The following is a 26,983-nucleotide window of genomic DNA, read 5'->3' on the forward strand; positions in this document are numbered from 1 at the left end:
CAATGAGGTTATTGAGCTGCAGGAGAAGGCTGAGGAGGTGCAGGCCAAGATGACCAGGATGGAAGAAAGGGCGACCCAGCAAGAGGTGCGTCTTGGCCAACTGAGGGAGAGCTAGTTCGCAAGGACGAACTCTTCAGTGAGATCAATGAGGAGCTCACCAGCAACATTGTTGGGGCCTATGGTGTTGGGTTTGAGGATGACATGGCCCAGGTTGCCTGCGTTCATCCTGGGGTGGACCTATCTCAAACGAGATTGACCAGGAGAGTCGTTCATGGGCAATTGGTCGACGCCCAAGAGTAGCTCCCTCCTTGTTGTAACTTAACTTATTAGTGAACAATTTCAGTAACCTATGCATATACTCTTTTATTTGTGAAATTTGTTGTATTCTTAACTTGCTCCTTTTTCATTGTTAACTGCTTTGTCTAGCTTTCTTAGTCTAACAATGCTTTAGGGCCTTCGTGACTTAGGTAGCACGCTTCTTTACCGCTCGCTTGACTTTATTCTTCATCGTCTTAGGGTAGAGGCAGTGCTTCATTCGAATTCCTTCTTCGCCCCATCCTTTGCCAAACAAAGGTAAGGGAAGTGTCGTTCTCGACCTTGGCTCATAGGTAAAGGGAGATCTTTAACTAGGTACCGCGTCACTCTCAACCTCGTCTTACAAGACAAGGGAGACCTTTGACTGGGAACCATGTTGTTCTCGACCTTGCCTTACAAGACAAGGGAAGTCTTCATTTAACCTCAACCTCGACCTTCCCATACAAAGATAAGGGAGACATGTAACTAGAACCCATACTAGCCTTGCCTTACAATACAAGGAAGAGGTATAGAGGCAGGGAGGATTTTAACTGGCAACTGTTTTGCTTCCAATCTTGGCGTTCCCACACAAGAGGGAGGCTCACTAAGAACCATGCCATTCCCAGTTTTGGTATTTCTAACCCAAGGAAGGTGCTCGTTTTACTAACCTTGTCCTTGTCGTGTAAAGCCAAGAGAGACTTTCTCTAGTGAACCATACTATTCTCAGCTTTGGTGAACTCAGACAAGAGGGAGGCTCGTGATGAACCATATTATTCCCAATCTTGGCGTATCAAACCAAGGGAGAGGTTTGTTTCTCTGACCTCGTCCTAACTGTACAAAGGTATGGGAGGATTTTAACAATCGAACCATATTGTTCTCAGTCTTGGTGAACTCACACAATTGGGAGGCTCACTAAGAACCATACTGTACCGACCAGGTCATCGGGTGTGATGACGTGTCTAGCACGTGACCACGTGAGGCGGGTTTAGCAGAGCACGTGGCTAAAGAAGGGCGAGTGGTTCAGAAGCTAGTGTAGTCGCCGATTGTGGAAGCGGCGTGCTACAACGTACATGACCGGTTGTCGCCGAGATCGTATAACGTCGACGTGTTGACGATGGGAGATCAGGTGGTCTGACGCTGCCACGAGGAGCACATCGCCGGATTTCCCGGTAAGCTCAGTTGGAGCTGATGAAGGCTCAGAAGTGTAAGTTCAAGTGTACAATTCCAGTGAGGCGATTGTTGCGCCAGCATAGGGCGTGAAGGGCGTGTGGGTTGAAAGGGACAACTTGCCTATCAGAGACAGGATTCCCAGAGTGGACATTCGTTGGTGACAAGGTCTCCTCAGCCCAAGAACATTCATGGCGCAGTGATAAGGAGGGTGCCATTAACAACAGGCGATATCACAGAGATGGTGCATTGTGCTGCACTCGATACTCGCCTAGTCAGGTGGTGTTCTAAGGCACATTGCGTGTTAGCTTGCTCCATGAGTAGATGACTTAGTTGTGCGGCTGGTTACTACACAGAAATAACGTTCAAGTTGCCCCAACCCAGATGACGTCACGTGTAGGGTTGGATGCTATCTGTTACTCCAACCCAGATGATGACACGTGTAGGGTTGGGTGCAATAGATAGGTGACGCTCGAGTTATCCTAGCTCAGTTGATGACACGTGTAGGGCTGGGCGTTACCTGCTATCCCAGCCCAGATGGCGACACGTGCAAGGCTGGATGCGAGCCACGCGTCAAAAAGCATAACGGTCTGGAGAGAGAAGAAACCTAGCTATAAAGGTAAACTTAACAGAATCTGCAGAGGTACGTTTCATTACGACTTATTTGCTAGGGTTGTGTGCTTTAGTACGGTCCTACAGAGCATATTTTCTCTGAGTTTTGGGTGTTCTTGTTACTGACTTGAGCGTCGGAGCGCCACCGACCGCAGAGGCGCCACCTTGTGTTTTCAGGTTCTCTGAAGAAGCTTTCGTGGTGTGGACTTGAAGGGCACGTGGAGTCAAGCTGGTGAGGAGGTTCGTGACGAGGCAACGCTTTGGCGCTAAGTCAGCCGGTAGGATCACATACTATTCCCGATCTTGGTGTATCAAACTAAGGGATAGGTTCGTTTCTCTTACCTCGTCCTAACTGTACAAAGGTAAGGGAGGATTTCAACTGTCGAACCATACTGTTCTCAGCCTTGGTGGACTCCCACAAAAGGGATGCTCACTAAGAACCATACTATTCCCAGTCTTGGCGTATCAAACCAAGGGAGAGGTTCATTTCTCTGACCTCACCCTCACCGTACAAAGGTAAGGGAGGATTTTATCTGGTGAACCATACTGTTCTCAGCTTTTGGTGAACTCACACAAGAGGGAGGCTCACGAAGAACCATATTATTCCTAGTCTTGGCGTATCAAGCCAAGTGAGAGGTTCATTACTGCACTGTACCAAATATTTCTCTTTAACTGAATAACTGGAATTTTATTGGGTGACCTCATTAAAAAACCCTTATGAGGCAAAAAGAGTGTCCCCTAAAACTGTGTACAATGTAATAATGTTAACTGAAATAAAACTTAAGGTTGGTCGTGTTCCACGTACGAGGGATTGCTCCACCTTCTAAAGTCTCGAGCTTGTATGCTCCATTCCCAAGGGCCTCTGTCACACGGAAAGGACTAGTCCACTTGGGAGACAACTTGTTTTCTAACTGGTTTGGGTGGGCTTTTCGCATCACCAGGTCGGCGACCTGGAACTGCCGAGGTCTCAGTTTGGAGCTATACCTGTACTCCACCTTTCTCTTCAAGGCTTCTACCTTGATCCGTGCGTTTTCTCTGACTTCATCCAATAGATCCAGGTTCACCTTTCTCTCTTCGTTGGATTCTTCAGCCACGAAGTTATGGAAATGTGGTGAGCTCTCCTGGACCTCTACAGGAATCATCGCGTCTGAACCATACACCAAGCTAAAGGGTCTCTCTTTGGTTGTGGACTGGGGAGTGGTGTGGTAAGCCCACACAATTCTAGGAACTTCTTCTGCCAAGGTCCCTTTGGCTTTATCTAGCCTTCTCTTCATACCTCTAAGTAGAACTCGATTGGCAAACTCGACCTGCCCATTCATTTAGTGGTGTTCGACTGATGCAAACACCTACTTTATGCCCAGCTCTGTGCACAGCTTGCCCAACTGTTGCCTAGCAAACTGGGTGCCATTATCGGAACTCCAAAGCGGCATACTATATTCTTCCACACAAAGTGTTGGACCTTGTGGGCTGTGATTTGCGCCACTGGCTCAGCCTCTATCCACTTTGGGAAGTACTCAATGGCAACTACGAGGTACTTCATCTGTCGAACTGCTAGAGGGAATGGCCCTAGAATGTCAATTCCCCCAGGTATGGAACGACCATGGGCTATAGATCGACCTCAGCTCTTCTAGGGGCGCCTTGTGCCAGTTAGCATGTTGTTGGCACTGTTTGCAGCGTTGTGCATACCTCGTGCAGTCTTCCCTCATGGTTGACCAGTAATATCCTGCACGAACGGCCTTCAACGAGAGAGCTCGGCCACCGATGTGACTCCCGCATATCCCTTCGTGAAATTCTGCCATAATGCGCGTGTACTACTCACCACTTACACATATCAAGGTGGGGTGAGTGAAACCATGTCTAAAAAAATTCCCATCGATCAAGGTGTATCTTCTCGAATTCTTCTTGACTACTCTAGCCTCTGTGGGTTCCAGCGGGAGTATCCCATCAGCCAAGTAGCGTTAGTAGGGGGTCATCCAAGTCTCTCATCCTTCAACCAGAAAAACTTGCATTGACTCTTCCCCTAGTAACGCGTATGTGCCAACGACCGATGACTTCTCTTGACACCTTCCGAGGTGCTTATGTGTTGGACTTCCACTGCGTCGCCAGGAGAGCTCTACCACGAAGTCAGCGTAAATTTGACCTTTGATAGGTCCTCTAGGTTTGTACTGCACATCAAACTATGATAGTTCTACTGCCCAGCGCACCATTCTTCCTACCACATCAGGCTTTTGTAAGACCTTGTGAATGGCAGGTCTGTCATCACGATCACCATGAAGCTCTAGAAGTAGTGGCGAAGTCTTCGTGTTGAAAACACTACCGCCAAAGCTGCCTTCTCTATGGCCTAGTACTTACCTCGGGCCCTTTGAGCACTTTACTCACAAAGTATATTGGTCTTTCTACCTGGTCCTGCTCCTTGATCAGGACCGAACTAATCGCCCGATTTGTGACTGCGAAGTACAACCGAAGCGGGGTGCCGAGTTGTGGCTTGCACAGTACTGGGGGTGGCCAAGTACTCCTTCAATTTGAGGAAGGATTCCTCACACTCCTCGGTCCATATGAACCTGCTATTTCTCTTTAGGCATTGGAAATAGGGATGCCCCTTATCTCCCCCTGCTGACACGAATTTGGACAGAGCAGCCATCCGCCCTGTCAATTGCTGCACTTCCTTCACCGAGATCGGGTTGCGCATAGTTATGATTGCAGCGCACTTCTCTGGGTTCGCTTCTATTTCACGCTCAGGGAGTAGGAACCCTAAGAACATACCTGCCTCCACCCTAAACACACACTTTTCGGGGTTCAGCTTCAACTTGTATCTAGCTTCGTAAATAGCTCTTCCAAATCGACGACGTGTTGGTCTTTCACCTGAGAGGTGACCACCGTGTCGTCCACGTACGCCTGAACATTTCGCCCTATAATAGGCGCAAGCACTCTGTCCATCAGTTGCTGGTAGGTCGCCCCTTCATTCTTGAGCCCGAAGGGCATAACTTTGTAACAGTAGCAGGAGAGCTTCGTCATGAATGCCATATTGCATTCGTCCCTGGGATGCATGCAGATTTGGTTGTACCCCGAGAAAGCATCCAGGAAACTAAGGATTCTACACCCTGAGGCGTTGTCTACCAAGGCGTCGATGCTGGGCAGCAAGTAGAAGTCCTTAGGGCAGACTTTATTAAGATCCGTGAAGTCCACACACATCCTCCACTTCCCGCTAGCCTTCTTGACCAACACTACATTCTCCAGCCACTTTGGGTATTGTATCTCCCTGATGTGGCCAACGCTCAGCAGCTTCTGGGTCTCTTCTCTGATGACCTGTCGCCTATCGTCATTGAAATTTCTTCGTCTCTGGCGGACAGGTCGGACCTTTGGGTCCATGGTGAGGCGGTGGCACAGGAAATTGGGGTCGATGTCAGGCTGACCATGCGAAAGCATCCATGTGTCGTGCTATGACCTCGACAATCTGGTCATGTGCTTCTTGGCCCAAAGATTTTCCAAGCTTGAACTTCTTACCCCCGATCTCCCTCTCCAACACTTCCTCTGCAGGCTCGGGTCGTATCTCCCGGGCAATCTCGAGACGGGTGACCCCTTCTTCCCTTGGAGGTTGGGTGGTGACTGATCACACTCCTCTCTTTGTCTTGAGGCTATTCTCATAGCACCTCTTGGGCCTCCTTTTGATTAGATTTCATGGTGATCATGACTCCTTCAAGGGAAGGCAACTTCATCTTCATATGCCTCAACGAGGCCACTGCTCCAATCCTGTTCAAAGCAGGTCTGCCAAAAAGAATGTTATAGGCTGAAGGAGCGTTAACGACAAGATACCTGATGTTGGCGGTGCGGGACTGTGTGTCGTCTGTGAAGGTCATCCTCAATTCTATGTGCCCCCGCACTTCTATTTGGTCTCCTGCGAAACCGTACAGGCAGCCAACGTAAGGTATCAACTGGTCGGGAGACAACTACAGCTTGTTGAAGGTCGACCAAAACATCACGTCGGCCGAGCTTCCCTGATCTACGAGGACGTGGTGCACCTTTCTGCCTACTGTCACCACTACGATCACCACGGGATCATTGTCATGTGGGACCACATTCTGCAAGTCAGTTCTAGTGAAGACGAGGTCAGGCTCGGGCGTCTGGTCTGACCTCTGCCCTTCCACTGTCATCACTCATCTGGTGTACTTCTTACGCTAGGAAGCGGTACACCCTCCTCCAGAGAATTCTCCAGCGATAGTGTTGATTTCTCCATGGATGGGCACCTCGTGCCCCTGATCTCCTACTGGGGCCGCTGTCGTCAGGACACCCTTCGGCTCTTGCAAGTAGTCCTTTAAAAAACCGCTCCTTACCTGTTCATCTAACTGGAATCCCAATGCCAGACAGTTGCGCAAGCTGTGGTCAAAGGTTTGGTGGAACTCGCACCAAGCGTTTATGCTGGGCCCTAGCCTCTTATCGGTCTTCAGGGGAGACTTCAACCTGTCAGCCACGTTGGGGATGGCAATCAGCTCTTTAATGTCCACCCAAAAACTGTATCTGTTGGGGGCGTTTTCTCTCGTGCGTGCCCTGGTTTGGGGCTTCCTCACTTCGTACGATGGTTGTGCTCCCAGGGTTTTCTTCTCCGTCGTGGCCTTATGCACCCTCATAGGCTGAGGACGACCAGTTCCTCGAGGTCGGACAGGGTCAATGCTATCGCGCTTTTCTGTGACCTCTCCTTCTACGACGATATGGGCCATAGCTCGACGTCTGATCTCGCAAAATGTCTTAGGGCGACATCTTATCAGTGAATCACTGAAGGGTCCTAGCAGGACTCCCTTCTTGAAGGCATGCACCATCATGTCTTCGTCCTTAGTGTGCAGCTTCACCACTTGTGCCCCGAAACTATTTAAGAAATCTTTCAATGACTCTCCCTAGTATTGGCTTACATCAAAAAGATCGTATGAGATTGGAGGGGGAGCCCGGTTGACAATGTATTGTTCTCTGAACAGCGTTGAGAATTGAACGAAGTAATCTGTCCATCAGGAAGACTGACGAACCAGTCCAACGCTGTGCTTGATAGCGTACTCATGAACAACTTACAGTGCACGGCATCGGAGCCTCCTAAAAATATCATCTGGGTGTGGAAAGCTGTCATATGGGCCTTTGGGTCCTCTACACCTGTGAAGGTGACCTTCAGGCCCATGAATGTGGCTGGTATCACAGTGTCCATGATCACCTGAGAGAACGACATGGGGCGAGCCCTAATTGGCATGGGCGGGGCCCGCTCTTCCACCATACGTTCTCCTACATTCTTTAAATTCCTGTGCAGTTCCACGTTAATTATGTGCAACTCTTCATTGCTCGCTTATGACGCGGCCAGGTCGACCTGCAAATGATCCTGATCGACTCTCGACGCTGCTACCGCCTGCTAAGGGCATGTATGGTCTCCATCAGTTGTTGCATGGTGACGTTGTCCCTTCCTTCTGTCGTAGTTGATCCTTTCCTCGTGTTTCTCATGTTGTTAGGTGGCTCTCAACACGATTGTGAATGGGACCTAGTTTTATTGGGACCCACAGTGGGCGCCAAATGTTCTCGCTGGTTGACTCAGCCGTTGTTGACTTCAAAGGCAGATGGTGGCTCCTCCTATCTTCTGGTGGTTTCCACTCTCTCTCTCTCTGGGTAGCTGAGAGTGGCTCCGTTGAAACAGAGGGGGCCCTACCTGTTGATTGCACTGCGACGATCAAGTCAGTACTGGGCTAAGAAACAATGATTATGTAAAGTAGTTTCATTCTTAGAAACGACGTACCTTTTCTAGGGTTCTTACCACCCTTTATATAGGTTGTAATTAGGTCAACTCCCTATCCCTCAAGGATCTTTCCTTAAGTGGAATTAGGGTTCGCTGGTGAGGCATCCTTTGACGCATTGCACAAGCTTAGCGCAGCCGCGACACAAGACTTGCCTCTTCTGGACTGCAATCTTTCTAACAGCATGGCCACCAGGGTACCAACTCATGTACCAACACTTTGGCGCCATCTGTTTTGTGGGTGTCCTAATTATTCATGTGCCATGCGTACAATCTTTCCCTGGAAACCCTAACCCTTATGGGCCTTAGTGCCTCCAGGGAACACTTGCTTGTGTCGTACCCGAATGTACTATGCACACCCCATGCATGATCCTCTCGTGATTTTAGGTATTTCTAGTATCTAGGTGTTAACTCACGTTAACTCATACTATTTGTGTGGCCCAGCTTACGTGGTCCACTTTACTGTCGGTCCACCGAGGTCCGATGTCGACGTCTGATGTTGACCTCTTCGTCAATCGAGTTCTAAGGTCTGACCAGTACAAATTTAATAAAAAATTAAAGTGTCTTATTATTATATTTTTATTTTAAAAAAAATATAACGTTTAATAAATTTAAAGTTTTTAACGAAATTGATGAACACTAAAATTAATTCATTTTAAATATATTATATGTTTAGTAAAATTTTAAAAGTATATTAATTTAATAAACACGACTCTTTTAAATATTTAATAATTTTATTTAACTTGAATATATTTTTTATCCAACAAATATAATAAATTTAATTTTTTTAACGAAATTGATAAGTATTAAAATTAATTAATTTTAAATATATTCTATTTAGTAAAATTTTAAAAGAATATGAATTTAATAAACACAGTTGTTTCTAATATTTAATAATTTAATTTAAGTTTACTATATTATTTTATTTAACAAGTATAACGTTTAAAAAAATAACGAAAATTGATCAATATTAAAACTAATTTATTTTAAATATATTTCATGTTTAGTAAAATGCTAAAAGTATATTAATTTAACAAACACAACTCTTTTAAATATTGAATAATTTTATTTAATTTGACTATATTTTTTATTTAACAAATATAACACTTAATAAATTTAATATTTTTTTATGAAATTGATCAATATTAACATTAACTCGCTTTAAAATATATTCTATGTTTAGTTAAATGTTAAAAGTATATTAATTTAATAAACACGATTTTTAAATATTTAATAATTTTATTTAATTTGACTATATTTTTTATTCAACAAATATAACGTTTCATAAAAAAACTTATGAAATTGATTAATATTAAAATTAGTTCATTTTAAATTATTCTATTTTTAGTATAATTTTAAAAGTATATTACACAGTTTTCTTAAATATTTATTTAATTTTATTTAATTTGACTATGTTTTTTATTTAAAAAAAATATAATATGTAATTATTATATAAATATAAATATAATATTTGGATAAATAGTTTCGTTTATAGTAAAATAAAAAAACAAAAACTTATTGTTAATTTTATTTTAACTCAGTTAAGTATTGAAGTGGTTGAGGATGTGATTGGACATGTCTTTATTAAAGAAAATAAAATAAAATAAAATAAAAATTTAATTAACCTTGAAATAAGTCGATTTTGTAAATTTAAAATCTTTAATGTCTTATTATTGTGGCTTGGAGGGATCTACTGCTAAATTTGCATTGGAGATAAAATAAATGTAGATATTCACTACCCAAGAAAGGGTAACGAGAACACATGAAGAAATTTGTGTTGAAACTAGAGAAATTTGCTAGGAGGTAAAAGTACCTTTTGTAGAGAGTGTTGTTCTCGCTGTTCGTTTTGGAACAAGTCTAATTGGATGCAATTTGTTTGATATTGTAGGGTAGAATGATCCAAAATTTTTGTTTAGTTTATCTTGTTTAATATTTCGAAATATGTCTTTGTAATTAGGGTTTTTGAATAATTAGAATTTATTTTCAGAGTTTATGGTTTATGAATAATTAAATATTAATTTGGTGGTTTAAAGTTATATTTTGGGTGTAGGATGTGATTCAAGCAAAGAATCTCATTACATGTACAATGAAGAAGAGGTTGATGAAGTGTAGAATTGCGATAAGTAGTCTAGTCTGAAAATGATAATGAGACCGATAGACATTAATCTTTTGAGGTTTCAAATTTTAATGAAGTCAGTGGAGAAGATATTGAATGTGATCACACCAATGAAGAATTAGACAATTGCATAAATGAAGTAGAAAGAGTGAATGCACTCAAAATTTTAGAATTCAAAACTTTAAAATAGATGTGAGTAGAGTATTTTTGCAAACAAGAATGTGAAATTCAAGTGAGTGAAAACCCAGATACTCCAAATGGTAAGAAAATAGAAAAAAAAAAAAAAAAAACACATAGTCCAAATGGTTAAAAGAAAAAAAAAATTGCTTTGGGACTTGCGACCATTTGCTGAAACACTTGTATCTATGGAAGACAAAATATGAAAGTAAATTACAAAACTATGGAAGTCAATTAGTGGTGGAAGTTCGCATGCAAATTATCCAATAAAAATTAAAATTAAGATAATTGAGTACATATTTAACCTTTAGTAAGTTTTAGGTGTGTTTATTAAAAAAAAAATTGTTAATATGTAATTAAAACCTTGAAATGAGTCTTTTCCTATTTATGTTGTAAATTTAAAAGTTATTGAATAAAATATTAATTAAATTCTTAAAATTTATAATAGAAATATAAAAAAAAAATATTAACATAGAACACATAAGATTGGCCTTTTGAGTGCAGGAAATGTTACAATCGGGTAGGAGTTTATCCAGTTCTTTCTAGCGAAATTACGTCCGTGACAGAGTTTTGCTGCTTCAAAATGCTTTGTTATTTTAGTATGAAACATAATTTATTTTAAAAAGTACTAAAACATTTCGTGAACAACTCTGTCACTTGACTTGATGTTGATATTTTATATTTTTTTCTCTTCCCTTTGATGTTACATTACACCGTGTTCTGAGACAGTGTTGTTGACTTGCAGGAAGCCCCTGCTTGTATGATGGAGAAGATCCAACACAGTGAGGTGGAAGTGAAGGGACTGAAGCTGCACGTGGCAGAGATTGGAACTGGTAACTAATTCCTTCAAGACCCTCTTGGAATACCATCTAACAGTCATTTGCATCTACTTCATATTAATCATTTTTGTGTTGGTGAAGGCTCCAAGGCAGTGCTATTCTTACATGGATTCCCAGAGATCTGGTACACATGGAGGCACCAGATGATTGCTGTGGCAAACGCTGGTTATAGGGCTATTGCCTTTGATTTCAGAGGCTATGGATTCTCTCAGAAACCAGCTGAGCCAGAAAAGGAAACCATGTATGACCTAGTTCATGAAATAGTGGGTCTTTTGGATGCTTTAAACATCACCAAGGTAAGGCTAGCTGTACCACAGTGCACATGTTTTATGAATATATCAGTTTCGTGTGTGTGAAATAAACCATTTGTAATGTGTGGCTAGAATTTCTATTTCCAAGTTGTGAACTTCGGTTTAGATCTTCAACACGCAGCCCCAAAATAGACAAGGAAGTACAATAACAGCGCAAACAGAAACTAGGAGATGGTTTGTTTCTTCTGATAACTTGGCTTGTTGAAAAAACGCATTAACTTGGTCTAAGGCTGATGACTGAGGATAGAAAAAAAAAAGCACCTTAGTTGAAAAGGTTACAATTTTCTTTTTGTAACTAATGGGATTTCTATTATTTAGAATCAAATTAATCTCCTATATTGGTTTATTTGGAGTGAAACGGCACCTCTTTCTTTTTATGACTTCATGTCGCTGAGATGAATGAACTAATTGCATGCTCTGTTCAATTGTTTGTTTATATCAGGCTTTCCTTGTTGGCAAGGATTTTGGGGCAATCCCGGCATATCTTACAGCAGCTGTACACCCAGAAAGAGTGGGTGCTGTAATAACTTTAGGCGTTCCTTTCTTGCTTCCTGGTCCCTCTGCTGTCCAAAACCACCTTCTCCCCAAAGGCTTCTACATTACTAGGTGGCAGGTACGAATTCTATCTGGTATCATAATTTTTATTTTCCTTCTAACTTTAAATATTAGTTAGCAGTTACTGACTAATTTCGATTTACAGGAGCCTGGAAGGGCAGAAGCGGATTTTGGCCGCTTTCCTGTGAAATCAGTGATAAGGAACATCTACACTCTCTTCTCTAGAAGTGAGATTCCAATAGCAGCTGATGATCAAGAAATCATGGATTTGTTCAACCCATCTACTCCTCTACCACCATGGTTCTCTGAGGAAGACCTTGCAACCTATGCATCTTTATATGAAAAATCTGGATTCAGATATGCATTGCAGGTTCCTTACAGGTAAACAGAACAGATTCCCATTTTCCTTCTTTCAAAACTGAAAAGGTGGAATTCATTATAAAGGGAAACTGAAATGCTACTCCAGATATCTTTCTCAACTAAAATTATATCTACAAAACCTTTCATTTTCCTAGTTACTTAAAAACATAAAATGGTATTTATAAATAACAGATTTCAGTAACATGCATTTGGACAATTTTATGCAGGAGTCTCAAAGTGGAAACTGGCTTAAGTGACGTGAAGGTTACAATTCCAGCAGTTCTCATCATGGGTGAGAAAGATTATGTTTTCAAGTTTCCAGGCATGGAGGACTATATCCGAAGTGGAGCAGTGAAAAATGCTGTGCCTGACCTGGAAATCACATATATTCCAGAAGGCAGCCATTTTGTGCATGAACAAATTCCAGACAAGGTGAACCAGCTCATCATTGAGTTCATTGACAAACAAAGTATCTGATTCTGTTCTACGGCTAAAAGCATGTTTCCATTAAGATCTCTGTAATTTCTAGTCTGCTTAATCCAACGCACGCTGTAATATCCGGCTCTGATACCTCCAGTTCATGAAGAAGGGGGTATACGTTGTAATAAAGTCTGGAACTTCATATCAAATAAAATCTGCAATTTGTGATGGTTGATGTTATAAAGAGATAATAAATTTATCAGTTTTAGGCCCAGCCTGCAAACCCTTGAGTGTGCTTGCGAAACCTTACCAATACCACCAAAGACTGAATATGAAAAAAAATTCAAAAATAGTGGAAAACAACACATATCTGATAGTACGATAGTACACAATATAACACTCATCTGAAATAGTCAAATTCTGCTATGTAATAATCAACAAAATTAGACATCTAAATGCCACACTCTATTACCTTCCTTCTAACACACTATCTATATTATCAAGTAAAATTTATCAGAGATTATAAAATCATGAATTGAGACTAAATGAAAAATAAAAAATCAGTCAAAGAAATATGTTAGGAGCGCCAAAAGAACATCCATTTCTTAACTACATGGAAAAATCATGTTATTCCACTGCATTATAGCCTAATGACTCTTATTATTCAGATTACAGTGTTGCTTACATAATTGATACAAGACCCCTTCATCATTCTACAAAAGTTTATCTAGAAGACGAGACAAATGCCGATCAACAGTGTGAGTAACTTGAGATCATTAAAGTCAAAGCAGAACCAAAGGAAAATAGTGAATCATAAAAAAAATCAGATACAAACTACAAAACAAAACCAAAAAAAGGAGCAAATAGTTCAATGTTCAAACTAACACAAGAATTCCACATCATTCTTTGATCACAGAAAGGCCACAAATGAGAACAATTGAATAGACAGCACAATCCATGAACACAGCATCCGCCACATTCTGTGCCACCAAACACAACTCCATCATCTTGGCAAGTTGCGAATATTCATCTCCACCATCACCAGAAGAACCACTTCTCCGCGTTCTTCCAGAATCCCTCCGTACCCCGAAAAAGAGTCTCGCAATCACAACCGTTATATTGGTCACAAGAACAACGTAGAGTGGCCCAAAGCTGATCACAGTATTGAAAACATTTGTGCCCAGAAAAGATAAAAGCACCAGAAGAGCCACCACAATGGAACAACAGAAACGGGTACCCCTCGAGGAATTGATGGCACGAGTTATATCAGTCGGCGTGACGAAACGTTTGGGTTCTTCGGCGGACGGTGGCGGCGTCGGCGGCGGTGGTTGTAATTGGACTTGTTGAGGTTGGATTTCAGAAGTTGGGACAGTTAAAATGTCTCTTTGAGGCTGGTCTTTGGGAGGTGTTTGGATTGCGGTGATGGGAGCGTGGTGGTCGCTGTAAGGTTGGGGATTGTGCGAAATGGAATCGGATTGGTGAACTGAAAGCAAAGAAGGGAGATTAGAATTGGAGTTTGAGAAAGAGAATTGGAATTGAAGGAGAAAAGCGAAGGTACGTACCAGAAGGGGAAAGGGTGGTGTTTGGGTGGAGGGATAGGGGAGATGAAGCGGCGGAATCGGGAAGCGTGGGAGGGAGAGTTTGGATCTGACCCGTGATGAAGGCGAGACGGTCGGATCCTTGGTCGAGGATTCTTCTTCGTCGCCGAGCGTCTCTGCTCTTCGCTACTTCTCCCATTATTCTTTACTTCTCAAGATTTTCTGATTTTCTTCTCCCACTCTCTCTCACGTTTCTCTTGTTTGACTACCAGTCTACGCAATTCTTTCCAGGCTTTCACAACTATTTTTTAAATATTTAAATGCAATTAATATCGTCGGATTTAATACATTCAAATATATGCCTGTCAAAATTTGATTTTAAATATTGAAAAAAAATTATGTAAAAAAATATTGCATTTTTTTATTTTAAAAATTATTAAAAGTTTAGACATATATAAGTCGATTTTAATTGGTAAATAAGCATAATTAATTTGTTTATCATTCCAACATGAGCAACATTATCGGCTTACATGTGTCATGTTATGTTGCAGTTGGATTATGTCCTAGCATTATAGCATCGATTCCATACTTTCCCATCACATATTTTCCATTGTTGCGCTACCAACACTTAAGAATCCTCTGCATCTCATCACACATTGTAGCACTACTTTAACCATTTATAAAGATGAATCCATTATTTCACCTTAGTATTACATTTTTTTTTCAAATTTAATATTATACTGGACCAGAGCTCGTAGAACCCAGACCTCGACATTTCCCTCAAGCAGGTCAACTCGACACATAGGTACCACTTGTATGTCATGTGGCTGGGCTCCAGGTATGCGTATATATAAGATAATGTGTTTATTTTCAGTTAATATTTGTTTGTCTCAAAGTATAGTTGGTACATGATGCGCTATAAAAGGGGGCTTAAGGTCCCAGGTGAAGGTACGCAATTCTGAATACACTTTTTGAATACTGAAACTAGTTGTTTCTTATTCTTGGACAAGCCCTTACTGACTTGAGCGTCGGACTGCAATCGGCCATAAGGGCGCCCTTTGTCTCTACTGGTGAAGCACCTAACAACCAAGAGAAGTGCAGATTCCAGAGGAGACAGGCAGAGCCTGAATCGGTCATTGGAGTCAACCGACGATCAAGTCATTGGGTCAGTTATTTTGGTTAATCCATACATTTTTTTTATTTCAATACTGATTATTTGACAACTACAATATCATTATGCCAAAATACAAATGACTGAGTTGGCTGGTGAAACAATAAATAATTAGATTGTGGGTCCAACATATTTAGGTGACAAATTTAAAAAATTGAGCGTTTGAAAGGTTAGGTTTCGCGAAGGAAGGAGCATTGCGACTTTGAGGCTTCAAGATTGGGCGTTTGCAAAGGTATTTTCATTCGTGATAAACATATGGGATCACAAGTTTTCCCCTTTTCTTCTATACTCGTTTGTCTCATATGAAGTTGAGGATTGTACTTCACATACACAAGAGCATTTAATCTTTTGTAGTTTCAATCTATTTCTTTTTTTAGTATGCACTAGGTCAAATATGCTCCAATTCCTTTCACACCATGTTACACTACATGTAAGGTTCAAAATTTTCATGCCTTTTGTAGCTCTTAACCTTCTCCTCCATAACTCTCCCACCAAAGAACTATAAAAAATTTGGTTCTCTTTCCATTAACATTCTTCCACCTACCACAAGGTTGGAAGCACCATTGTAACTAATTGGACAACATGCTTCTTTCCAATTTCATCAACTATGGTATCCAACAACTCATACATTTTTTTTCCATCTTTTAACACATCACTAGTGTCAATGATTTCAAAAAATAGTACCACTTGGACTGTTAATAAAAAAGTTAGGGAGTGATCTTCCTTTCTCATCCGTCCAACCATCACACATCAATGTGCATCCCGATTTCTCTCAATCACAACTATATTGCTCTTGTACCGTCCTGTCCCCGGACATTGACCAAAGGGCAGAGCCAACACATGGTGGGACCTCTCAAGGGACCCAAGGAAGAGAAGTCAACAGGTTGCCCGCTCGAGTCATCGCCTCGCTGAGGCGTCGCCTAAGTGAGGCGTCGCCCAAGAGAGGCATCGCCCAAAAGAGGCATCGCCCGAGAGAGGCATCGCCGAGTAAAGACATCGCCAGAGAGGCTTCGAGCCTCGACCATACAGAACAGTAGTAAGGAGAAGAGAAAGGTGGCTTCAAGGCCATAAGTTCTAGTACCAGTAAGGGGTAACCTGACTCGTGAAGTACCCACGCCACTGCTGGGAGACCCTGGGACAGATAGGACCCATGAGAGGGCCATGACCAGGGGAGAACCATGTGCATGGTACGAGAGCAAGGTAGATACGCCCCCCAGGGTGAGCGACTAGTGATTGGGAAGCGTGGGTTGGCACCCGGAAAGTCAGCCCACGTGCCAGAGAGTACTTCAAAGGGAAGCTCACACAATAGAATAACCCTAAGTTGGGTTGCGGCGCTGAGGGACCCTCTGCACAGAATAAACGGTCAAGTCAGAAGGCCACATGGCAATGCACACATGCCCATTAAAGGTTTCAGTGAAAGTTTGCTAAGGTACGCGCTAATTTAAGATTACGTATCAAATATTTCAGGGGACATTTTTATACGCTTTCAATGCGCTTCAGCGCGCTTTAAATGTTGGATGTGTATAAAAAGGAACCTTGGGACATTTGAAAAGGGATCAGATTTTTAACCTAATACACACAAATACACAGAGTAAACCCTAGTTGTCTTCGCAGCGCACTTCCCAGAAAACCATGGCCACCAGACCTGCACGTGCCAGGAGTGAAGAGATGACCATGCAACAACTCATGGGCATGATGCAAGGGCTGCAGGACGCAATGGCAGCGTTGAAAGCGGAGCAGGAGCGCATGCAGGCGGATCTCGCAGCTTCTCAGGTGAGAAACGATGAGCTCCACCGTACCAACGAGGAGTTGCGCCGTGGATGGCGCGACGTAGACGAGCCTGAGGCTGCCTCCCCACCTAGAGAATTCACAACGTCGTTCTCACAAGCAATCTCAGAGGCAGCAATCCCCAACACGTTCACAGGGCCCAAGGTAACCTTCACGGGGATGGAGGATCCTGAGGCGCACCTCACTGCGTTCCACACACAGATGATGTTGGTTGGCGGTTCTGATGCCGTGAGATGCAAGCTCTTTATGAGCACTTTGACTAGGATGGCCATGGATTGGTTCATCAGCCTCCCAGAGGGTCACATTACGTCTTTCGCATAGGTCTCATGGCTATTCAGAGAGCAGTATTTAGCCAACAGGGCCCCAGCCCCAGTTTTGTATGACCTTTTCGACGTAAAGCAATACCAAGGGGAAACACTGAAGGAGTACATAAGCCGCTTCGGGGCACAGGTTGTGAAGGTGGGTACCACAAACGAGCCCATGATCGTGTACACATTTAGGAAGGGAGTGTGTCCTGGATCTTTTAGCAAATCGCTCAACCGCAGCCGCCCCAAAACTTTTGCTGAAGTGAGGCGTCGGGCGGTAGAGCACATTGCCTCGGAGGGCGATGCATACGAGAAGTGCACGATTGCTGCACCTGCGCGACCAAGGGCGCAGATACGCACACAACCTGCTAGGGTCCACGAAGCTGCCACAGAGAAAAAGAACTCAGACAGGAAGCGCACTTACGAGACAAGGAGGGCCCAACCAAGGGGTCGAGCCGAAGGAAGGAGAGAGGGAAATAGACCACTAAGGCACAACTTTGTGGGGGAACTCAAAGACCTCATCGTTGTGCCCAACATAGCTGACAGGTTGAGGCCACCGGTGAAGTCTGACAAAATACTAGGGCCTCACAAGGAATCATGGTGCGAATTCCACGAGGCGTTTGGGCACCATATTAATAACTGCTTGGCGCTGGGCTATCAGTTGGACGAGCTTGTGAAGAATGGTTTCTTGAAAGATTATCTCGCTGGGTCCACCACGACCCCAGTTCCGGCGACGCCAGAGGAAGGTCAAGCGCATGAAGTCCCAACTCACGGAGAAGTGCACACCATCTCTGGCGGCTTTTCTGGAGGAGGGCCCACTGCCTCTCAACGGAAGAAATATGTGAGGTCAGTGAGTACGGTTGCAGAGGAATTTCCGGACGACCCATGGGAGTCAGATCTCGTTTTCACAAGGGCTGACCTGCGGGATGTGGTCCCACACGACAATGACCCAGTGGTCATTTCAGTAGTCACGGCAGGAAGGAAGGTGCATAGGGTTCTCGTCGACCAGGGCAGTTCCGCAGATGTCATGTTTTGGTCAACTTTCAACAACCTACAGTTGTCCCCTGATCTTTTGAGACCCTATACTGGATGCTTGTATGGGTTTGCAGATAATCCAGTAGAGGTACGAGGCTACTTGGAGCTGAGGACAACGTTCGCTCATGGAGCAACCTCACGCACCGAGAACATCCGGTACTTGGTGGTCAACGCCAACTCAGCCTACAACATTTTGTTAGGCAGACCTGCTTTGAACAGATTGAGGGCGGTGTCCTCCACGCGCCACATGAAGATGAAACTACCAGATCTTAGTGGTAAGGTAATTGTGATCAAGTCGGATCAAGAAGAAGCCCGTAAGTGCTATGAAAATAGCCTAAAGACAAAGAGAGGTGTGGTCATGGTGATTGAACGACCACCCGTTTCAGATTCGTGAATGGAGTTAGAACCATTGGAAGAGGCGACGCCCGCGGAGTCCACGCCTGTCGAGGCCAAACCTGCGGGGGCGACGCCTACAGAAGATGCACACACAGAAGGAAGATACGGTGACGCCTCGCCAATGGAAGGAGTATACGGAGAGTCCTCGCCCATGGAAGAAGAGTCAGAGGAGGCGATGTCCGATGCATCCGATAGGGCGATGCCTATAGAAGAGGACCACATGAATGAGTCTCGTGCAGAGAGCGTGCAGAGTGAGCAACCCCAACCGGTAGACAACATGGTGGAGAGGCAGATAGGGGGTAAGGTATTCAAATTAGGACGCTTGTTGAGCCAGGGAGAACAAGAAGAAGTAGCCGCAGTGATCTCGCCCCACCTAGATGCATTCGTGTGGACTGCCGGACATGCCAAGCATCGACCCAGATTTTTTGTGTCACCATCTTACCATGGACCCCAAGGTTCGCCCTGTGCGACAGAGAAGGAGAAAGTTCAACGAAGAACGATGCCTCGTCGTGAAGGAAGAAACACAGAAGCTGCTCAGCGCCGGACACATCAGGGAGATACAATATCCTGAGTGGTTAGCCAATATGGTCCTAGTGAAGAAGGCGAATGGAAAGTGGAGGATGTGCGTTGACTTCACAGATCTGAACAAGGCATGCCCCAAGGACTCGTACCCATTACCCAACATCGATGCATTAGTGGATAGCGCCTCAGGTTGCAAGATGCTAAGTTTCTTGGATGCATTCTCAGGTTACAATCAGATCAAGATGCATCCCAGAGACGAGAGCAAGACAGTGTTCATGACAGAGACATGCAGTTACTGTTATAAGGTGATGCTGTTTGGTTTGAAAAATGCAGGCGCCACCTACCAGAGGCTGATGGACAAGGTCCTTGCACCCATGCTGGGAAGGAACGTGCAGTCTTACGTAGATGACATGGTGGTAACTTCCCACCAGAGAGGGTAACATGCAGCTGATCTGGAAGAGCTGTTTGCTACCATATCGAAGTATCACCTCAAGTTAAACCCAGAGAAGTGTGTTTTTGGCGTAGAGGCGGGAAAGTTTTTAGGTTTCATGCTCACAGAGAGGGGTATAGAAGCAAATCCTGACAAGTGTGCAACCATCATCGCCATGAGGAGCCCAACCTCAGTGAAAGAAGTTCAACAACTAACGGGGCGAATGGCAGCATTATCGAGATTCGTATCAGCCGGAGGAGAGAAGGGTCACCCTTACTTCCAGTGCCTCAAAAGGAATAGCCGTTTCGCATGGACAGACGAGTGTGAAGCAGCGTTTCTCAAGTTGAAAGAGTACTTGGCGACACCACCTATGCTTTGCAAGCCACAAGTGGGCGTCCCCCTCCGCTTGTACTTTGCGGTGACTGAGTGGGCCATCAGTTCTGTACTTGTCCAGGAACAAGACCAGGTGCAGAAGCCCATCTACTTCGTGAGCAAGGCCTTACAAGGCCCAAAATTGAGGTACCAGACACTGGAGAAAGCGGCGCTAGCGGTAGTATTCTCAGCACGGAGGCTCCGCCACTATTTCCACAGCTTCACAGTGGTAGTAATGACGAACCTCCCTATCCAAAAGGTACTTCAGAAGCCAGATGTGGCAGGGAGGATGGTTCGATGGCAGTCGAGTTGTCAGATTTCGATATCCAATATGAGCCCAGGGGGTCCATCAAAGGGCAAGTCTATGCCGACTTCGTGGCAGAACTCTCACCAGGAGGAGACCCTGAAGAGGTGGAGTTAGGAGCACAGTGGATGCTCTCAGTGGATGGGTCTTCCAACCAGCAATGGAGCGGTGCAGGAATTATCTTGGAAGGGCCTAATGGAGTATTGATCGAGCAGGCTTTACGCTTCGCCTTCAAGGCGAGCAACAACCAGGCGGAGTACGAAGCGTTGATTGCTGGGATGCTCTTGGCCAAAGAAATGGCGCTCAGAGAGTGACTCACAATTGGTCACAGGGCAAGTAACGGGAGAATATCAAGCGAAGGATCCACAGATGGCCGCGTACTTAAGTTATGTCGAGATGTTGAAGAGGGCCTTCGCTGCGTTTGAGCTAGTGCACGTCCCCAGGGAGCAAAATGCTAGAGCTGACCTGCTTGCCAAGCTGGCCAGCTCAGGCAAGGGGGGAAGGCAGAGGACTGTAATCCAAGAGACCCCCAAAACGCCGCAAAAGTTCGTTGCAGACAACAGGGTAGATGTCCTTCACGTTAGCACAACAAGAGGAAATCCACGTAACCATCGCTCCCTGAGTCAAGACACGGCGAGGGCACCCTGCATTAGTACTTACGCAGCCTCGCCAGATGGAAAAAGAGGTGTACCGGTATGCACTTTGGAGGAAGGCGACACTTGGATGACCCCTTACAGGCAATACCTAGCGGATGGAATCCTCCCAGCAGAGCCAGAGGAGGGCAAGAAGATCAAGAGGAACGCCGCCAGGTACACCTTAGTGGATGGGATATTGTTCAGGCATGGGTTTACGCACCCTATCTTGACGTGCGTAAGCGGCGATGAGTGCACCAGGATAATGGCCGAACTTCACGAAGGTATTTGTGGGAGCCACATGGGAGGAAGATCCTTGGCGTCCAAGGTGATACGTGCAGGTTTCTTCTGGCCAACGGTAAGAGAGGATTGCGTACGATACGCCCAGCATTGCAAGCAGTGCCAGAAACACGCTGATTAGCACAAGGCGCCGCCAGAGGAATTGAGATCCATATACAGCCCCTGGCCTTTCCATACTTGGGGAATTGACATCCTAGGTCCATTCCCATTGGCGATAAGGCAGATGAAGTATTTGATCATTACCATCGAGTACTTCACCAAGTGGATAGAAGCCGAAACAGTGGCACAGATCACCGCCCATAGGGTACAACATTTTGTTTGGAAGAAGATTGTGTGTCGTTTCGGAGTACCAAGGCGTCTCATTTCAGACAATGGCACCCAGTTCGCAAGCCAACAGTTGGAGAAGCTATGTACAGAAGTAGGAATCAAGCAGGTGTTCGCATCAGTCAAACACCCCCAGACAAAGGGGCAGGTCGAGTCAGCAAACAGAGTTTTGTTGAGGGGTTTGAAACGCAGACTAGAGAAGGCTAAAGGGGCGTGGGCAGATGAAGTACCAAGGATCGTATGGGCTTACCACACCACGCCTCAATCCTCCTGATGGAAGAGGGCCAAGCACAACCTTCCATGAAAAGCAAGAGCCAAGTCAAGAGCGTCTAAGATCCAGCTAGGAGCGTTTAAGACCAAGCTAGGAGCGTCTAAGACAAGCTAGGAGCGTCTAAGACAAGAAGCCCAAGCTAGGAGCGTCTAGGACAAACTAGGAGCGTCTAGGACAAGCTAGGAGAATCTAGGACAAGCTAGGAGCGTCTAGGACAAGAAGACCAAGCTAGGAGCGTCTAGGACAAGCTAGGTGCGTCTAGGACAAGAAGACTTGGTTCAAAGCTATGAATTGGAGAGTGGCATACTAGCACATATTCCGTGAAGGCCCATCAAGTGTAGTTTAGCTTTAATTGGGGTGTAAATAGCATAGCCACGTGGACAAATGTTATTTTTCTGCACATTAGAATTAAGGAGGAGTTAACCTTGATTAGCTAAAGGTTTCTACAAGCCTTCACTAATCTAGGGACGGTTTTGTGAAGCCATGTGCACCCATGTGCTCCATGTGGCCCATGTGCCTCCATGTGCCACTTCTTTACATTTCATTTGGCTTACATTTGTGTAGCATTTAGGTCATCAAATCTGGTCCTCTTTAGCCTATAAAAAGAGGAGCCTACACCTTGTATTTTCAAGATTAATGAGAGTAATGTTATGTTGCCCATATTGTGCCATACATTGCCTTTGCCTAGTTTCTAGGTCCTAATCTTATCTTCACCATTTACCAAGAAGGCTGGCCGAACCTCCCTTTTTCCATACATTTCATGCACCTTCAAGATCACCACAACTCCTAGGAGGATCTTGCCCACTTTCACCATAGCTTCCACACCATATTCACAAACATCCAAGAAGAGCTCCATGAGAATGCCATCATTAGGTATCATGAGCATAGGTTCTTCAAAGATGAGTAGTTCTTGGTCATTTTCATTTTGAGTTCTTCTTATTTCCTTGTTGTTCTTTACATTCCATATTGGCTTGCTATTTTTTAATTTTTGCTTTGAATTGGTGTGCTGTTTGGAAATTCCAATCGGTGCATCTTGTTCAATTGATCTTGAGCAATCCTTGTGCAATTTTTGGTAGGATTCCATACACTTTGTGTTACTGTTTTTATTTTAGGTATTTGAGTCCTTATTGCAATTTTATTTGGTTCATTTTATGCTCTTTGAGTCTTTTAATTTCTGAATCTATATGTGTTTTGTCTAGTCATGTTTATCCAAAATGTCATCAAATCATAGTAGTACTTTGTTTGGCTTATTTGTTTCTTGATTTTGGTCTAAATGTTTGTTTTGAATCTGCTGTGTTTTTTATCCTTTGGTGCCTTTTATTTTTAGCTTGAGTTCATATTTGTGTTTAGATCTACACAAATTCCTTTTCACCAATTCCATTATGTTCTTCTTTTGGTATCTTGCTGTTTTTTTTCCAGATTTTTCAGAATCCCCTGTTTTGCATAACTCTGTGCTGGCTGTTTTGCTTAAGAAAATTATTTTTCCACATAGGAAATTTCTGATTCTCTGGATTATTCAAGATTGAGGTGTTACAGAAAAGACAAACAAAGAATCAGTTCAAAAGAGTAAATAGAAAAAAAATGATAAATATTATAAAAACAGTGTGCAAATCTGGCACTATAGTTGGCGTAACTGAACACTGATTTTAGAAAATTTATTAAAACAAAATGGTTCAGGAGTTTGGAGTGAAACCAACGCCAGAATTTAGTTAAGATCTTGAATTATTGGCATATAAATTTTCAGAAGCAAATCTTAAAAGGAAAGCTCAGCATAAATCGGGGAAAATCACGCTCTCTGGCCCACAACAATTTTTCAGTCGTGCTGTTTTTGATTTTGAAATCAATTCTAGTGCTATTCTTAGAATCCATTTTGTGTGCCTACCTTTCTTTGAGTACCTTTATTTGCTTGTCTAATATTTCTTTGGAACTCTTTCTAGTTGTCACAATTTTAATTCCATTTGTGTGGTACTGTTTTTCCAATTAATTTGTTTCTTGCTTTAATTCTTTGGCCTCTAAATTTGGTGGTGGATTGATTCACAATTGGTGCTTAATTGAGTGGAAATTTGACATGAGTGAGGTCTAGTTTGCTTGATAGGTGCTGGATTGAAGAATTAATTCCCTAATTCTAAGAGGAACAAAGGCAAGGGCAGAAAACAAACACCTACCAAAAACACCACAAACATTGGAAGGCCCAACAAAGAAAAGACAACCAAGGAAGTGTCAATAGCAAAAAAAAAAAGGATCAACAAAGGGAGTTTCATTTATTCTTCTTTGCAACTTAACTTTTGTTAATTACTTCTTTAATTACGTAATTAGACGGTGAGTGTGTCTTCAAGGGCTCCAAGTGTCCAAGAAGCCTCACCTAGGGCCGATTAGTGTAGAACTATCTAGTTTAGCAATTGTTAATTGTTTTAATTGCATCTCTTTGCTTTAGATAGTTACGTTTTTAATTGTTTTGTCTTGTTTAAGCTTTGTTAAATCTGTTTGGTTGAATTAGGTAGTTTGCATTGCTTTCTTGCATTAAAATCTGATTTCTCCAACTTAATTGTGTTTTAAGTGGTTTACTAAGAGAAAGCTTTGTATGAAGACATTGAGGGATAGTTTTTGGCTAAGGCAAAGGCTTTGCTATTTAAGTAGTCCACTGTGACTCACCTCCCTTACCTGGAAGACTACCTTCTTTGACTTCCCTAAATTTTCTCAAAGTAAAATACTTCTACACACAAAGCTCTAGTCATGTCTTCTTCTTCTCATTCTGCAAAGTCTATTGAAAGTGAAGTAAAATCTTTAAAAACTCTTTTGAAAGAAGTTTCACAAGCTGTGCGATTGATTTCATCTAAACAATTGGAGAATGAGGCCAAAACTAATAAATTGACTAAAGCAAAGGATGAGAAGTCTATATTTTCAAAAAAATTACATTCTCATGCATCTAGCTCTAAACATCATGACTATCTTGGGGAAGAAAGTCTTAGGACAAATGAATATCATCAACCATCCCCTAGGAGAGCTAGAAAAGAGAGACAAGAAAACCTAAAGGAAGTTAAGGTAGAGCTACCTCATTTCTATGGAAAAGAAGATGTAGAAACATATCTATACTGGGAGATTAGGGTAGAGCATTTGTTTGCTTACAACCATGTGAGTGAAGAAAAGAAAGTAACCTTAGCTACCTTAAGCTTTCAATGTGATGCTATGTATTGGTGGAATGCCCTAAAAAGAGAGAGACATCTCCACAAGGACCCTCCCATTACATCTTGGAATGACCTTAGGGGAGCCTTGAGATGTCGCCATATTCCCTCACATTACAATAGGAAGTTGATGGACAAGCTCCAAAGACTTCATCAAAAAGATATGAGTGTAGAAGAATATTGGCAAAAGATGATATCATATATTGAGAGGGCAAGGATTAACGAGGACAACCATACCACCATAGCTAGGTTTCTAAGTGGTCTTAAAATTGAGATAAGAAACAAAGTTGAACTTTTACCTTATAGAGATTTAAATGACTTGATTCAACTTAGCATTAAAGTTGAAAAACAAATTTTGAGAAAACAATCAAGTCAAAAACAAAGTTCATACTATGTATCTTATGACAAGGATGAGTTCCATAGAGGGGAAGAACATATACAAGAACCATCTCTAGAACTTTCCCAAAACCTAACCAAGCATATCTTTCACACTCAAGCTAGTGAAATTCCATCTTTAGAATACCTTGGCAATGATCAATTAGCATCTCAATGTTCCAATGAAAGATCTATGATCTTAAGGGACAAAGATGAGAATAGTAGCCAAGAAAAAGAAGCTAGTGAGAGTGATGAAAATGTAAAAATAGAAAAGCAAGAGAACCTTGTGAAACAAAAGGCGTGGGAGAAGAGTGTTCCTTCCCACAAGGTCATTCAACAAGGCAAGCACATTGAAAATACCCTTGAAAACATGCTTCTTGTTGAACAACCTAGCCTTACCTCTTGTAAAGGAACACTTGCAAGAATAAGCAAAAAAGAAGAGTTTTTAAACGAAGCTTGCATAGATAAAGATTATTTCTCATATGTGCTAGGATATCACCAAGTGAATGTCAAGTTATCTATAAGCATCTACCAAAACAATTTTTTATGTGAAGTAGTGCCTAAAGAAACTTGTCATGTCTTATTGAGACAACCATTGCAAAGTGTACAAATTTTCATAAACAATGGTTGTAACAACGAGACTATCTTTACACGTAAGAGAAAAAGTCTACATGAAGGAGAACTCATGGGCCAAATTAGAGTTGATAAAACTCTAGAGCTTTTAAAAGGAAAACTTTTGTCCCCCATGAGAAAAGAAGTTCAAAGACATTACTTTAGGTACAATTCTTGTTTTCAAACTACACCTAAGGCAACATCTCAAGAACTCTATACTCCTTCACCTTTTGTAAATGATCCTTGGGAAGACATAAATTTCATTTTAGAGCTTCCTAGGACAACAAAAGGTTTTGATTCAATTTTCATGGATAAACTCTTCTCTAGAGAACTGCTACATCTTCATGGTTTATCCTCAAGCATAGTGTTGGAAAGAGCTCCAAATTTCGCAAACCATGATTTGAGGATTCTCTTTGGAAAACTTGCAACTAAGTTGTACACTTTAAATTCTTATCATCCTCAAAGGCATGGTCAAAATACATTTGAAAATCTAGCTCTTTCTACTATTCCTAGAGTAATCATAAAAGACAAACACAACTCTAGAGATGAGCATGCACACCATAAAGTAGTTCACAAAACTACTTATATTTCTACCTTTGAGGTTGTATGTGGGCTAAATCATCTTTCTTCTTTTGAGTTGTTACCATCTCCTATAGGATTTGTGCCTAAGGAGAAAGTAACCACAATTGAAAATTTTAAAATGCATAAGATGATTAGAGAACAAATACAACAATCAAAAAATAAATATTGTAAAAAGTTGCCAAACACAAAAGAAAAACAAAAATCGCAACTTAGTGAAATTAATTTTCAAACT

At 42.7% G+C, this 26,983-nt stretch overlaps 3 protein-coding genes across 3 annotated transcripts; 1 reads left to right on the top strand and 2 right to left on the bottom strand.

Annotated features, from left to right (window-relative positions):
- Positions 1-2,837: 2,837 nt before the first annotated feature.
- LOC150023110 (uncharacterized) lies at positions 2,838-3,392 on the bottom strand. The gene has a single exon (XM_090297718.1). It carries the CDS (start codon positions 3,390-3,392, stop codon positions 2,838-2,840), a length of 555 nt encoding a protein of 184 aa, XP_090153844.1.
- Positions 3,393-10,785: 7,393 nt separating this feature from the next.
- On the top strand, positions 10,786-12,840 carry LOC137833399 (epoxide hydrolase 2). Its single transcript, XM_068641752.2, has 5 exons — positions 10,786-10,960; positions 11,048-11,262; positions 11,720-11,890; positions 11,978-12,213; positions 12,420-12,840. Exons 1-5 carry the CDS (start codon positions 10,888-10,890, stop codon positions 12,667-12,669), a joined length of 945 nt encoding a protein of 314 aa, XP_068497853.2. The 5' UTR covers positions 10,786-10,887; the 3' UTR covers positions 12,670-12,840.
- A 373-nt stretch (positions 12,841-13,213) lies between these two features.
- On the bottom strand, positions 13,214-14,468 carry LOC137833405 (uncharacterized). The gene is made up of 2 exons (XM_068641759.2): positions 14,175-14,468; positions 13,214-14,095 (listed from the first exon to the last, which is right to left on the bottom strand). The coding sequence occupies exons 1-2, from the start codon at positions 14,347-14,349 to the stop codon at positions 13,512-13,514; spliced, it is 759 nt and encodes a 252-aa protein (XP_068497860.1). The 5' UTR covers positions 14,350-14,468; the 3' UTR covers positions 13,214-13,511.
- Positions 14,469-26,983: the final 12,515 nt, after the last annotated feature.

The sequence above is a fragment of the Phaseolus vulgaris genome, chromosome 11 (assembly GCF_051622355.1).
Source record: "Phaseolus vulgaris cultivar YP4 chromosome 11, ASM5162235v1, whole genome shotgun sequence".
Taxonomy (NCBI): domain Eukaryota; kingdom Viridiplantae; phylum Streptophyta; class Magnoliopsida; order Fabales; family Fabaceae; genus Phaseolus; species Phaseolus vulgaris.